General features: G+C 38.2%; 1 protein-coding gene across 1 annotated transcript; it reads left to right on the top strand.

Moving 5' to 3' along the window:
- The first annotated feature begins 3147 nt into the window (after nt 1-3147).
- On the top strand, nt 3148-4465 carry LOC118768069 (protein krueppel-like). Its single transcript, XM_036513858.1, has 4 exons — nt 3148-3440; nt 3762-3794; nt 3874-4099; nt 4386-4465. The coding sequence occupies exons 1-4, from the start codon at nt 3360-3362 to the stop codon at nt 4463-4465; spliced, it is 420 nt and encodes a 139-aa protein (XP_036369751.1). The 5' UTR covers nt 3148-3359.
- Nucleotides 4466-16727: the final 12262 nt, after the last annotated feature.

The following is a 16727-nucleotide window of genomic DNA, read 5'->3' as shown; positions in this document are numbered from 1 at the left end:
ACACACACATATATATGTGTCTATGTGTATATATATATATCATTATCATCATCATCCTATGAATAAATATATATATTTCCAATGACACCGAGGGGAAGAGGGTCCGCCACACTTTTTCCAAGCAAAAATGAGTTTGCAGCACATTGCGAGGTCAGGGTACTTGAATCAATGCAAAAAATCTGAGTTTTTTTGTTTGTCTTTATGAAAATATCAAACTTTACCCAAAATCCTTCTGGACTTCAAATTCTCCGAAAAAAATTTTGACAACAAATTCGTATATAATCGTAATTTAAACCATCTAAAAAGTATTATCATCATTATCTATCACATCAGTCATGGAAAATTTTGAATTACCATTAATCTACCAAATCATCAACATCATTTAACATCCGCTTTCCATGCTAGCATGGGTTGGACGATTTGACTGAGGTCTGGCAAACCAGACTCCAATCTGATCTGGCAGGGTTTCTACAGCTGGATGCCCTTCCTAATGCCAACCAGCTGTAGAAACTCTGCCAGATCAGATTGGAGTCTGGTTCACCAGACCTCAGTCAAATATACATATATGTATATATGTACAAATGAAGAGAAGACAAAGAAAACTGTTTAACACATCGTGACAGGGCAGTAAAAGCAGTTCCTCTGGTACTAAAATTCGTGTGATGGGTGAAAGGTCATTTGACCGTTGGCGACGGAAAATGGGAGAAACTATTAAATAGATAACTTGACACTTGCTCAGGAATTAAACAATGAAGATATTTATGTTTGCGGTGGTGAAGTTGTGTGATCTGCAGTAGAGTAGACTAAATCGCCTCCCACCAAGCAGACCAACTTCGTGGCCTTAGAGTGTAAATAGGCAAGAGAAGAGAGATGCAAAAACAAAAAAAAAAAGAGAATTATATATATATATATAAAGCTGAAGTTGTCTGTGTATGGCAGGTTTGGTCGCCTTCAACTAACACCATCTCCTCTGAGACCCTGTGGCACAAGTTGACCAAACTTGAGAGTATGATAGAAGAAGGCTTGCTCTTCATTCCGTAGAAGAAAAAATTCAAATCGGACCATCTTAACACCAAAAATTATTTACATCAAAAAGGTGCTTTTTCTCTATGAAAATCCCTAAAAAAACTTGAAGATGGAGTTATTGACAGAAAGGGACAAAGCTAAAAAAACACCAGAACGAATCCAAGAAGTCAGTAGCGCTATCTGTTGGAGAATTGAGGAAATACAATCATATCAAGGGACACAACTTCTACAAGACATCAACCACGGGGCCAAAATAGCTAATTAGGGAAGTTAATTAGGGAGGTTAATTACCAATCACTGAGTCACTGTTTATTTGTGAATACGGTAAGTTGACAAGATTTACTTTAAGGCTGTAATAGTGTTGATAATACTACTAATAATAAGGTAAATAATAGAATTCTGTGAACCTCTCGATGTTACAGTAATTATTTTTCCAAGCGGGAACCTGACAACAATTAGGAAAATATATTTGTTCGTCTTAATTAATAATTTCCAAACTGAAATGTTGATCTGTTGTTTATAAAATACTATGACCGACTGATACATGTGATATAAAGTAAATTAGTTGGTAAAAATGAATGTAATGTGGCATAATTATTTAGTAAAATGAGAAGAAACCGATTGAAGAATTCCACATTAATTAATTCTGTCCCGTTGTTAATTAGGCATTGATAAAACGGTAAGTTAATTAAGATTTGCTTTAAGGTTATATTAATAATAGTAATGGTGGTTTCAAATTTTGGCCCCGGGCGAGTGGGAGTCGATTACACGGACCCCAGAATTTCCTGAAAGGGATGAACGGCAAAGTCAACCTCGGCTGTATTTGAACCCAAGACTTACTGTCGATATCGACTCTGGGATCTTTTCGGTTTGAACGGCAGTTTTTAAAATCATTTTCCATGTAACTAAACACTTTTAAACTTTGTATACTGGTAGAGTGTGTTTATAAAACATCTTTTTCTCTTGGCTCTCTTGAGAAAATTCTATAGTTTGTAAGATATTTGTTGTTTTTTTCTTCAATTTCAACCAATCAATGACGTCTGCTAAGGTGAAAACATTATGTGCCGTATGAATATGTCCCTCGTTTATAAACAGATTGGGTTTATTTACATTTCTGAAGAAAAAAAGATACCCTTTCCCCCACCCCTAACCCTAAAATAGATTGAAATGCAATAGATCGATACTAGGGTCATAATTATGGGTGACAATTTCATATGACACCGCTAGAAAAAAACTGCCGTTCAAACCGAAAATATCCCCCAAGACTTTCTGTCGAGATCGACTATGTCTTTTATTTTTTTCAGGGTGAGTAAAAGATAATAATAATCTTTGGTACTTTAGGCACAAGTCCTGAAATTTGGTAGAAGGGCGTAAGTCGATCCCATGGACCCCAGTACTGTTCTTATTTTATCGATCTCGAAAGGCAAAGTCGACCTCGGCGGACTTTGAAGTGTTAGAGTAAAGACGGACGAAATGCTGTTAAGCATTTTGTGCAGTATGCTAATGATTCTGCCAGTAAATAATGGAATTCTGTGAACCCTTCGAAGTTACTGCAATCTGTGAAAATGCATAGAAAGATTGAGAAAATATGCTCGCTTGTCTTAGATATAAAAAAAGGGATTTTCCTGAAAGGTATGAGGAAGGTAGGCGTAGGGCCGAACTAAGCCTTGTGAGTGGATTTCATAGACGGAAACTGAAAGAAGCCCTTTGTATATGTGCGTGTGTGTGTATATATATATATATATGTGTTTGTCTCCCCAACATCGCTTGACAACCGATGCTGGTCTGTTTATGTGCCCGTAACTTAGCGGTTCAGCAAATGCAACCGGTAGAATAAGTACTAGGCTTCCAAACAATAAGTCCTGCGTCGATTAGCTTGACTGTAAGGTGGTGCTCCAGCATGGTCACAGTCAAATATCTGTAACAAGTAAAACAGTAAAAGTTGTGTAGGTATGCCAGTCTTTCAACACTTCAATGAACATTGGCATTAAACGGATGACAGTATTGATGTTGTAAAATTTGCAATGTTGAATTATTATGTCACTTAACTATTCTCTTTATCTCACTGTTTCTTTTCCTCTTTCAGAATATCAGATAATGTTGACATAAAAGAAATCTTGTCGTTCAGATGTGACTTTTGATATTTTTATGGACGTGATTGCTTTACAAGTTTGGATAACTTTACGAAGGACCTGACAGTTTTCACCTGCAAATTTAGATATTAAGATCACAGCTGAAAGAAACATAGCATTAAATTACTCACTGAAAATACTAACTGAACTGAACGCAAACATATTCATAGGAAAGAAAAAAACAATATCCTTGTGATATATATGACAAATTATTCTACCATAATGAATAATTTAACTAAATCTAAAAACCCTGATACCAGAGAGAAATCATATTTCTGTGATGTCTGTGGAGAATCATTCTTGACCATTCACAGATGTAATCATAATGGTGAGAAGCCATATCCGTGTGATATCTGTGGTAATTTATTCTCTTGTAATAGTCAATTGACTAATCATAAACGTATTCATACTGGAGAGAAGCCATATCATTGTGATATTTGTGGTAAATCATTTTCTGAAAATTGCAATTTAACTGTTCATAAGCGTACACATACAGGAGAGAGGCCATATCATTGTGATATCTGTGGCAAATCATTCACTGCAAACAGTCATTTTACTAAACACAAGCGCGTTCATACAGGAGAGAAACCTTATCATTGTGATGTCTGTGGAAAATCATTCTCTCGAAGAAGTAATTTGACTACACAAACGTATTCATACAGGTGAGAAGCCATATCATTGTGATGTCTGTGGAAAATCATTCTCTCAAAGTAACTTGACCGTTCACAGACGTATTCATACAGGAGAGAAGCCATATCAGTGCAATACGTGTGGTAAATCATTCTCTTGTAATAGTCATTTGACTATTCATAGACGTATTCATACTGGTGAAAAACCATATCCCTGCGATTTATGTGATAAATCATTTTCTCAAATTAATGTTTTAACTAGACACAAATGTATTCATACAGGTGAGAAGCCATATCAATGTATTATCTGCAGTAAATCATTTTCAGAAAATGGTCTCTTGACTAGACACAAGCGTATTCATACTGGGGAAAAACCATATCAGTGTGATATCTGTGGTAAATCATTTTCTCTAAATAGTGCTTTAACTAGTCACAAACGTATTCACACAGGTGAGAAACCATATCACTGTGATATCTGTGGTGAATCATTTTCTGTAAATAGCACTTTAACTAGACACAAGCGTATTCATACAGGTTAGAAGCCATATCAATGTATTATCTGCAGTAAATCATTTTCATAAAATTGTCTCTTGAGTAGACACGAGCGTATTCATACTGGGAAAAAACCATATCAGTGTGATATCTGTGGTAAATCATTCTCACGAAGATTCCACTTAAGTAAACATATGAGTATACACACACAAGTGTGACTGTATAAGTATTAAAATTTGTTACAACATGCCTAAAATTACTTCTAGTTTTTCTGCAAAGAGACAGGGATTTTTTTTAACTCTTCAAATTTCATCAATGTCAACATCAAATTCAGCAAAGACTTTGATTTCTGAAGATGGTCATGCTGGAGTTTTGAGGAATTTGTTATGAGAGAATAAAGAAATGGGAATAATGAATAAAAACTGAATTAAACTGAAATTGGTTTTGTCTATGTACTTTCATCATTGTCGTCATTTTCATCATCATCATCCTTCAGCGATAGCTTTTCTTTATATGCTGTCATGGGTGGGACAGTTTGACATGAGCTGGCAAGCCCTAATGCTGCACTAGGTTCCAGTCTGATTTGTTTTGGTTGCTTTGGATGTATTCTCCTAATATTAACCAGTTTACATTTTATGCTGTGTGCTTTATATCATCATCATCATCATTTAACATCCGCCTTCCAAGCTAGCATGGGTTGGACGATTTGACTGAGGACTGGTGAACGAAATGGCTGCACCAGGCTCCTTTCTGATCTGGCAGAGTTTGGACATCTTGATGCCCTTCCTAATGCCAACCACTCGAAGAGTGTAGTGGGTCCTTATACATGTCACTGGCATGAAGACTTGTCAGGCTGTACTGGCAACGGCCATGCTGAAATGGTGTTTTTTACCTGCCACCTGCACAGGAACCAGTCCAGCAGCACTGGCATTGACCTCTCTCGAATACTTTTTCACGTGCCAGTAAGGCAATGCTGGTGACGATCATGCTCAAATGGTGCTTTTTACCTGCCACACAGCATATATATTTATAAAATTGAATAAGGGTAGAAATTGATATTAATCAATTAAAACCAGTGGCCTAGCATATTAGAAGAATCCAAAGATTAAAATATTTTTTACATTCAAAATTTAAAGGACTGACCACTAAAAGTTAGTGGTCAGTCATTTAAGTTTTGTAGGTAAAAAAAAATATATATATATGTGGAAGGGCATCCAGCTGTAGAAACTCTGCCAGATCAGACTGGAGCCTGGTGCAGCCTTCTGGCTTCCCAGATCCCGGTCAAATTATCCAACCCATGCTAGCATGGAAAACGGACGTTAAATGATGATGATGATATATACACACACACACACGTCCATTCATGTGTGTGTGTATGTATGTGTGCATATCTAATACTATAAATGCGAATATCAGTGATTCACACTTTTTCAACTTTACTCCTAGAGGCCGTAGCCCAACATATCATACCATTTTGGAATCAGGCTCAATCTGTGGGTAAAATAAGAACTTTCCAGGGAGAATCTGGACCTGTAAGCCTGAAATTTTGGATTCCCAAGTTAACATTACGGATCTTTTCGGTTTGACCGGCAGTTTTTTCTAGCGGTGTCATATGAATTTGTCACCCATAATTATGACCCTAGTATTGATCTATTGCATTTCAATCTGTTTTAGGATTAGGGTTAGGAGTGAGGGAAGGGTATCTTTTTTTCTTCAGAAATGTAAATAAACTCAATCTGTTTCTTAAACGAGGGACATATTCATACGGCACAGAATGTTTTCACCTTAATAGACGTCATTGATTGGTTGAAATTGAAGAAAAAAACCAACAAATATCTTACAAACTATAGAATTTTCTCAAGAAAGCCAAGAGAAAAAGATGTTTTATAAACACATTCTATCAGTATACGAAGTTTAAAAGTGTTTAGTTACGTGGAAAATATTTTTAAAAACTGCCGTTCAAACAGAAAAGGTCCATCATTACTACTCTTGTTTTTTGTGATTTTCGTTTTTTTACATGATTTTTGTGATGCATTTCTTTGCATGATAACAATTTCTTATAGCTGGATCCATGAAAACTTCACAGAAAATATAAAAAATGTAGGCATCTATTAAAAGAGACTTCATTTAATAACTATCAAATAATTATCCCATAATCAGAAATATTAAATTTCTAAATATCTCATAGAGATATGTACGGTGGTGGAGTGACAGAGTCGTTGTATACTGTCAACTTAACGTGACAGTCCTGTAAGGGAATTACACCACCGCTGTTTAGCCCTAGGAAGCATCGATGCTTCCTGTCTGCCTTGATACATTTCCTGTGTCCTTATATATTTACGAAGGGGAGACAAACATCCCCAACAGCTAGGCCTGCATCTAGAGACATGCATGTTTCTGGGTCTTGCCCATCATCAGTCTAGAGTAGCAGAGGCCTGCTAGCTGAAGATATTTGTCTAGACTTCGTAAATATATATATTGGTGTATACACCACTGAATTTGTTGCCTCATAAATTCTGGAAAAATGGATGCTTTTTGACAAAAGTTTCAACAAATAATCACTTAGATCCTGTTGATTGATTGTATGGAAAGATTTGTTGAAAAAGTTTTTCCAAGGGGTTGGGGAAAGGAGTTTGGGAAAATACACACAACCCAACATTTTCTTCCTTGTAACTTTCAGGAAAATGTGCATATTTTAATGAAATTTCATGCAATTACCTTTCGAATGGCATAGATTATAATTACTGAAGTTGAGGGGGAGTGGTGGCTATACATCTGTAGTTATGCCTAATTATGTTGGGGTTTGTGGGTAGGCAGAGACAGTAAACATTTCTCTTTTCAGTTTCCATATTTTCAATGACTTTCTCATACATCATCCAAAATGAAGAGTTTTCCTGTGTTTTCTCTATGAGAATGGTTTCATTCTCTTTCACTATTATTCTCTATCCACTCTGTTTGTTTACTCTATCTCTACGCATCCACTTTAAGGGGTCAACGATGCAGTTAATTTATGTGCTGGAAAAGGAGTAGGATCTTTTCCTTTTGAACGGCATACAATTTCTAGTTAACTAAACACTTTTAAACTTCGTATACTGGTAGAATGTATCGAAATAAAACATTTTTTCTCTTAGCTTTCTTGAGAAAATTGACCTGTGTCATCTCTTGTGAAAGGTAGGAGAGTCCAGTTTGCTGGACATTGTTATAGAGTTGAAAAAGAGGTAATTTCTCCTCTTCTCCTCTGGAAGCCATCTACTTGCAATACCAGAGGGCGCACACTCTCCTACCCTGATGTAATCTCCAGAGATACAGGCATCCAGCAACAGGACCTCCGTAATGCCATGATGGACCGTGAAGTCTGGCGTAGCATGGTAAATTACATTGTCTCGACCACGGTCGAACAACGATGAATGTGCCGTATGAATATGTCCCTCGTTTAATTCATTCTGTGCCGTATGAATATGTCCCTCGTTTAAGAAACAGATTGGGTTTATTTACATTTGTGAAGAAAAAAATATACCCTTCCTCCACCCCTAACCCTAAAACAGATTGAAATGCAATATATCGATACTAGGGTCATAATTATGGGTGACAATTTTATATGACACCGCTAGAAAAAAACTGCCGTTCAAACCAAAAAGATCCAGAAATGGGAATAATGAATAAAAGGGTAAATTGAAATTTGTCATCGTCTTTTTCTTCTTCTTCTTTTTGTGAATCTTTTTTAATATGCTGCCATATGTGTCGCAGTGTGACATGAATAAAAGATTGAACTGAAATTGGTTTTGTTTATGTTGTGTTTTCTTGGTTGTCTTCGTTATCATCATCATCCTTCATAGATGTTTCCATTGATATGCTAGCATAAGCTGTAACATGAGGTGCCAATCCATAATGCTGCACCAGGTTCTGGTCTGATTCGGTTCGGTTTCTTTGGATGTATTCTACAAATGCTAAGCAATTTACAGTTTGTGCTGTGTGCTTTATATATGTACATATGAAAACCTGGGACGAAGTGGTGAAACACGACCTTCGCTCTTTAGGTCTCACCGAGGAAATGACCAGAGACCGAGATCATTGGAAGTATGCTGTGCGTGAGAAGACCCGGCAGGACAAGTGAGGCCACAACCCGTAGCCCCTACCTGGGATGTAGTCAGTCCACCTGTTCATACCTTCTTTCTTGGGACATATAACTCTACATGTGAAGACCTGTTAAGGCAAGTGAAAATCAAAGAATCAAATCGAAATCGATCAACATCAATGGAATTTATAGTTTGTGGTACCAGTGCCGGTGGCACATAAGAGTACCATCCGAACGTGGCCGTAGCCAGCTCCGCATCGACTGGCCTCCGTGCTGGTGGCATGCAACAAACACCATCTGATTGTGGCCGTGCCAGCCTCGCCTGGCCTCCGTGCCGGTGGCATGTAATAAACACCATCCAAGCGTGGCCGTTCGCCAGCCTTGTCTAGCACCTGTGTCGGTGGCACATAAAAAGCACCCACTACACTCACGGAGTGGTTGGTGTTAGGAAGGGCATCCAGCTGTAGAAACACCGCCAGATCTGACTGGCCTGGTGCAGCCTTCGGGCTTCCCAGACCCCAGTTGAATCATCCAACCCATGCTAGCATGGAAAGCGGACGTAAAACGATGATGATGATGATGCAAAGAGCACCATACGAGCGTGATCATTGACAGAGCGGCTTCCGTGCCAGTGGCACTTAAAGGGCACCATTCAAGCGTGATCGTTACCAGCGTTGCCCTACTGTCACTTGTTTCCGTGCTAGTAGGGTGCCAAGAGCACCATCCGAGCATGTTCTGTGCCAGTGGCATGTAAAAGGGCACCATTCGAGCGTGATCGTTACCAAAGTCGCCTTACTGGCACCTGTGCTGGTGGCATGTATAAAAGGATTCGAGCGAAGTCGTTGCCAGTACCTATTTCTTTACTACCCACAGGGGCTACACACAGAGGGAACAAACAAGGACAGACATACCGATTAAGTCGATTACATCGATCCCAGTGCATAACTGGTACTTAATTTATCGACCCCGAAAGGATGAAAGGCAAAGTCGACCTCGGCGGAATTTGAACTCAGAACGTAATGGCAGACGAAATACTGCTAAGCATTTCGCCCGGCATGCTAATGTTTCTGCCAGGTCACCGCCTGACCAGTCCCCATGCCGGTGGTACGTAAAAAGCACCCACTACACTCTCAGAGTGGTTGGCGTTAGGAAGGGCATCCAACTGTAGAAACTCTGCCAGATCAAGATTGGAGCCTGGTGCAGCCATCTGGTTCGCCAGCCCACAGTCAAACCGTCAAACCCATGCCAAGCATGGAAAGCGGACGTTAAACGATGATAATGATGATGATGATGATACATATATATATATAGAGAGAGAGAGACATACACGTATGGATATTCATGTGTGTGTGTATGTATGCATATCTAATACTATAAATGCAAATATCAGTGAGTCACACATCTTCAAATTTACTCATAGGGGCCATAGCCCAACATATCATACCATTTTGAAATCAGGCTGACTGTGTCAGTAAATTAAGAACATTGCCATATCTGGACCTGTAAGCCTTGTGAGTGGATTTGGTGGACAGAAACTGAAAGAAGTCCATCATATATATATATATATGTGTGTGTGTGTATATGTTTATGTGTCTGTGTTTGTCCCTTCAACATCGCTTGACAACCGATGCTGGTGTGTTTATGTCCCTGTAACTTAGCAGTTCAGCAAAAGAGACCGATAGAATAAATACTAAGCTTACAAAGAATAAGTCCTGGGGTTGATTTGCTCGACTAAAGGCGGTGCTCCAGCATGGCCGCAGTCAAATGACTGAAACAAGTAAATGAGTAAATGGTATACTGGGGTTTTCCGAATATCCACCCAGGGCTTTAAACAGAAAATTCTATTTTACAAAACTATATTTTGGATTAATTAACCACCTAATTTATCTACGGGCATATTTGTATTCATATTTATTGCCATGGTAGCAGTAGGATTCATAGAAGTTTTGTGGGAATATTGAATTCACAAGTGGTCCCTGACATCCCGCATGCATATCCTGAGTGACGGGACGCACTGTTTGCTGCGGAGTTTCCACAGACGCAGGGACAGAACGACCTCGAAGCCGCCGGTTGCTGACCAGACGCCTCTTGGAATTTTTTACCGGGTCCCCGTTGGCCAGGCTGCGGTCCTAATACCGCTCGGTGCCAGACCAATCCACCTTGGGTGGCCCTACCAGGAACCGAAGTTCCCGACGGAATAGCTCTGACACTGCCCGTTTACACCACCCTACTGCTTTGAGGAGGGGTTGGACTTTAGGGTGAGCTGATTTGTGATGTCCTCCTCCCACCTCCACTTCCCGACTGGCACAAACGCATGGGCCGGAGGCTGAAGACCTGGGCAACGACGATAAAGGAGGACCTCTCCGAACTTTCAGGTCCACAGGTGGTCGGTCTGTGCAGATGAAACCGCGAATGGCTTGCTATCTCCAGTGACCTCGCACAGGACCCTCAAGCATGGGCCGCCATGGTTCATGATGCCATCAGGACCAGAGAAGAAGCTGGCTCAACCCGCCCTGGGTGAACGCTGTCACAAGTACAAGTAAGTATCTACAGACGTAGAGCAAATGGACATCTAAACAGAATGCAAACAAGAATACTAACTCTGTTTCAACTTTTAACCACAAATAATCGCAGGAGTGGCTGTGTGGTAAGTAGCTTGCTTACCAACCACATGGTTCCGGGTTCAGTCCCACTGCATGGCATCTTGGGCAAGTGTCTTCTACTATAGCCTTGGGCCGACCAAAGCCTTATGAGTGGATTTCGTGGATAGAAATTGAAATAAGCCCATCATGTATATATACGTGTGTGTGTATATATGTCTGTGTGTCTGTGTTTGTACCCCCAACCATCAATTGACAATCGATGTTGGTGTGTTTACATCCCCATAACTCAGTGGCTCAGTGAAAGAGACAGATAGAATAAGTACTAGTCTTACAAAGAATAAGTCCTGGGGTGCTCCAGCATGGCCACAGTCAAATTATTGAAACAAATAAAAGAATACACACACACACATATATGTATACACATATATATATACATATACGGGTGATTGGAAAGTAACTCTATTTTAAAATACTTAACAATTATTTATTAATTGTAATTCTTTTCTCAGTTTTTAGTGTTCATTTTCTGAAGTATGTGAGAGTAATCTGTAATGGCTAAATGCCCACTTCCCAAGGAGACGGATGGGTCATCATTGTCCGCATAAGTGGGCTGTTAGGTGTCCCAACTTAACACCTCCGTAACTTCTTTTTTGGGGGTTCGTTATAGGAACAAGTCTACTGTGCCAAACTAAAGACTTTGAAAAAAACTTGAAGGGCGAATACTAGAAGTTATGTCTTCTTCAATCCCACAAGAGTTCCTGGCGAAATCAGTTGACACAATTCCTGGGCAACTCAAGAAGCTGGTGTCAACATCTGGAGCCCATATCAAATCTGAAATAAAACCTCATACTACAACCTTTCCTCTCGTATCAATCTTTTTGGTAAAAATTACAATTAATTTATAATTTATTAGTATTTTAAAATAGAGAATTATTTTTCAATCATCTTGTTTATATATATATATATATATATATACAATTATATGTTACATTACTCGATAGTCAAGATAAAACTCTGAGTTTCAGATGCCGATGTAAATTTCCTCTATTTACATAATATTGAGGTCTCTTTCTTTCTTTTGTTATCTTACCGTTTTACCAATATATATATATATATATATATATATATATATATATATATATATATATATATATATATATATATATATATATATAAATTAGAAAAAAAACCCACCTTTTATCAATTCAATGGAGAGAAAAAAAATGTGTAGGATTCTCTTTTGCAGTCCTATAAATCTTTGTTTCTATAAAAAGAGACAAAAATGATTTCTTGTCATATATGTGTTTGTGAGAGTGTGTGTGTATGTGTGTCCAGTTTCTCCTTTCTGGTTTTTACCTAGTTTTCTGTTTGCTGTGTTCTTGTTTAATTTTTCTTCTTGTTGTGTTCTTCCTGTTCACATACGTGGCTGTGTCGTAAGTAGCTTGCTTCCCAGCCACATGGTTCCATGTTCAGTCCCACTGCCTGGCACCTTGGGCAAAATGTCTTCTGCTATAGGCTTGGGCCAACCAAAGCCTTGTGAGTGGGTCTGATAGATGGAAACTGAAAGAAGCCCATCATATATATGTACGTGTGTGTGAGTGTTTGTGTCTGTGTTTGTCCCCCCACCATCACTTGTCGACCGATGTTGGTGTGATTACCACCCTGTAACTTAGCAGCTTGGCAAAAGAGACCGATAGAATAAGTACTTGTCTTACAAAGAATAAGTCCTGCGTCGATTTGTTTGACTAAAGGCGGTGGTCCAGCATGGCCACAGTCAAATGACTGAAATGAGTAAAAGAATGCATACATATATATATATATATATTGGGTTGTCTGGAAAGTTTGTGCCGATTTATAGTAGCTTACCTTTCGACTTATTTTAGAACATGGTTGAGTCCATAAAAGAAGGATTTGACTACACCTCCATTTAGAGCACAGTTTAAGCTATCTTTCGTGGAAGAAGGTTAATGTTCCTATAATCTGTGTAAATTCTGTAACCCTTTAAAATGGAAGATAAGAAAGTTCATCTTCGGCACTTGATGCTTTGGGAACCAGACAAAAATTGCTGCAGCTCGGCTGGGATGTGTTACCCCACCCTCCATATTCACCAGATATTGCACCTTCAGATATCCATTGTTTTAGTAAAAATTGCTATTAATAAATAATTTGTAAGTATTTTAAAACAGGGAGTTACTTTTCAATCATCTTGTTTTTATATATATATTCAGGTCTCTGCAGAATAGTCTTAATGGTAAAAATTTCAATTCCTTGGATGACGTAAAAAGATACGTTGATGAATTCTTTGCCATGAAACCACCTCAATTCTGGGAAGGGGGTATTTTCAAGTTAAAGGAAAGATGGAGACGCATTGTGCAACAAAATGGTTCATATTTGGTTGATCACAAATGTAATGGCAAGTATTTATTGATCTTTTTCTTTCCTTTAAAAATCAGCACAAACTTTCCAGACAACCAAATATCATCATCATCATCGTTTAACGTCCGCTTTCCACGCTAGCATGAGTTGCACGGTTTGACTGGGGTCTGGGAAGCCAGAAGGCTGCACCAGGCCCAGTCTGATCTGGCAGTGTTTCTACAGCTGGATGCCCTTCCTAACGCCAACCACTCCGTGAGTGTAGTGGGTGCTTTTTATGTGCCAGACGAGGCTGGCAAATGGCCACGTTCGTATGGTGCTTTTTACGTGCCACTGGCACGGAGACCAGATGAAGCTGGCAACGGCCACGATCGGATGACACACACACACACCTTCTCCTTGGCTTACGACTGAGCTCCGTTCTGACTGACAGGTCATAAGTCAATCTGGGCCATATGGCGGATTCATATTTTGCAACTCTGTTTTCATTCAAATACAAATGATGCTCTAAAGTGACCGAGTAAGAGACAGCAGCAGGCCTGGGTCTGAGGGAGGCCCACATTGTCAGATGTTGCCATAGTTATCACAAGCAAAACGCCCCCACCCCCGGTCCAATGGACGGTGCTGAGTTGTCAAACATTTAAACCAAATTTTCTCAAAACAACTTGTCCGACCGTCCCATAGACCTCCCCTTTGAGAAACACTGATTTAACCTAAATTTGAGACACCAGCAAAAGAAGAAATAAAGATAGACTTTTTTTTCTATTCCAAAGAAAAACGATTTTATTCACACAAATATGCAACCGAAGAGTTTAAAGTACCAGTAATTATAAGGCTGTTGACTGGGAGAACACAAACATGGTTTAAACAGTAAGCTTGGCAGGAAAGAAACGTGCCTTTAAGCAGTACAAAAACAATAAAAAGTGGAAGGTGCAGTTATGTACAGGTTGACGGAAGAAAAGCAGGACAAAAACGCCTTTATCGATCGCATTCTCACCTGGAATCGATTTTTGTAATTTTTTCAAGACTTATACACGCCCTGATACCATCGGTATCTAGATATCAAATTTGAGCGCAATTGGATGGAGGATGCCTGAGATCCTAGAAGACACACACACAGACAGACAGAACGGATTTTATATAATAGATAAGCAAAGCTTCCCAATATCCAAAAGATTGATGTTTTTGTTTATTCATATAGGTCGTAAGTTGAGGAGAAGGTTTATGTACAGACCATATACAAGGGAATATGTGTGTATCTGTCTATATGCGTGTGTCTGTCTATGTATGTGTGTCTGTATATATATATATATATATATATATATATATATATATATATATATCTCACGCGACTCTGCATCTTTCTTTCTTTCTCTCCCATTCCCTTTTTCGTCTTTTTTTCCCTCACTTAACTTGTCTCTTCCTCTCTCTCTCATTCTTCATTCTCTCTCTCCCTTTCACCATTCTTCATGGTCTCCTCGCACCATTCCCCTTCTTCTCTCTCTTCCTCTTGCTCCTCCTCCCCCATTCCCGTCATCCATCTGCGACGATACTTCCGTCGTAACTGCTATCCTGTCTTTTCTCGCCCGCCTTGTAAGGCTTCTGGTCGACAAATTTTCCCTCTCTCGTCTTCCACGATAATCCAGCGTTTGCAATACTTTTTTCGTCTGGCGTTAACAGCCCTTCTTATCTTGTTCTCCTTGTCCTGTCTCTCACTGTTATATATTTATTTTTCCACTGTTTATATATATATTTTTTACTGTTTATATGTTTGTACTGTCGTTACCGTCTTGCTTTTTTTTTTACCCCTCTGCGAAAAGATCTCAGAATTTTAATTGATTTGCTTTTCGCGGGAAGGAATTTTTCTTCGAAGTATACGTCTCGCTTTTATCCTTCGAAACGTTTAGTAGATGAAATCTTAGCGACTGAAGAAGGGGATTTTTCGTTGTGCTTATTGTCCTGTATCTCTCCTTTTTTTTTTTTTTTTTTGCTTGTCTTGTTCCTTGGTTTGTGTCTATGTGTTTCGTCTCTCTATGTGTTCGACGTCTTTTTGGTGTCCTGTACACATATATGCGTGTATATGTACATGTAGAGGTAGGTATGTACATATATGTTTATATATATGCATATGTTCTATTTTATTAACATATATATATATATACATATATATATATATATATATATATATACATATATATATTTCTAATATAGGATAAAATGTTTCGCAAAAAATTTTATCAATGGGCAGCATATTAAAAAATACCTTTAAAGGTTAAATTAACTCTGAAATTGGGTCCGATATGATAATAATAGAATTTTTTAGAAATTTCTGTCAGCTTTCTTCGAGACGCGTGCTTATAGTGAGGAATTATTTGGTTATGGACGATGTGTCTAGTTTCGGCATATTTGGTATTAGAAAATTTTTTTCTTTTGCCCTTGTTTATAAGTTGTTTATAAATTTAACTTTTAAAGGTATTTTTTAATATGCAGGCCATTTATAGAATGTTTTTCGAAAAATTTTATCCTATATTAGATGTAAATTTAATTTGTCAAAATATTTTCATCACTTTGAGACGGCGACCTGTTCACTGGGAATTTTGTCAGTGAACAGGCTTATAAACACCTTCCACTCTGCAATTGTATATATATATAGACGTAAATTTAATAGTGTTCACTTCCGGACTCTCTCACTCTATGAAGGTTTTCAGTTCGAATCGCACGTGACTCGAGGTGTGCTGGAGAATTTCTATTTTGGATATTTTGGGGTTACTTAATTGTGCTCATGACTTAGTGTTTGCTTCTTCCATGGGTATAAGTAAGTATTTCATTTATTTCTTTGCCGCATTTATCACTGGCGAAGAGAAAGTTCTTATGAATTAACTCTGAAATCGGGTCCAATATGATAAAAATGGAATGTTTTAGAAATTTCTGTCGGCTTTCTTCGAGGTGAGTGCTTATAGTAATGAATTATATGGTTATTGACGATGTGTCTATTTTCAGCATATTTGATATTAGAAATTTTTTTCTTTTGCCCTTGTTTATAAGTTGTATATATATATTTTATATATATATATATATATATATATATATATATATATATATATATATATATATATATATATATATATGTATACAGCTATGTGCGTTTGTCTCTGTGTCTGTGTTTGTCTACCTCGCCCACCCACTTGCTGACAAGGGGTGTTGGTGTGTTTATGTCCCTGTAATTTAGCAGTTCAGCAAAAAAGTTTGATGGAATAAGTACTGAGCTTAAAAAAATTAATTTGGGGGGCAATTTGTTTGACTGAAATACTTCGAGGTGGTGCTCCAGCATGGCCACAGTCAAACGAGTGAAACAAATAAAAGATAACAGGTACGAAAAAAAAATAATGAAAATATG

Source organism: Octopus sinensis, linkage group LG27 (genome assembly GCF_006345805.1).
Source record: "Octopus sinensis linkage group LG27, ASM634580v1, whole genome shotgun sequence".
Taxonomy (NCBI): Eukaryota; Metazoa; Mollusca; class Cephalopoda; order Octopoda; family Octopodidae; genus Octopus; species Octopus sinensis.
This window is presented reverse-complemented; position numbering and strand designations above follow the sequence as displayed.

Excerpts from the sequence above, each read along its gene's own strand:
- LOC118768069 (XM_036513858.1), top strand. The coding sequence starts at position 3,360 with ATGACAAATTATTCTACCATAATGAATAATTTAACTAAATCTAAAAAC. Across the intron at positions 3,441-3,761 it reads AGAAATCATATTTCTGTGAT|GTCTGTGGAAAATCATTCTC; the intron begins GTCTGTGGAGAA and ends TATCATTGTGAT. Across the intron at positions 4,100-4,385 it reads ATATCAATGTATTATCTGCA|ACACGAGCGTATTCATACTG; the intron begins GTAAATCATTTT and ends TCTCTTGAGTAG.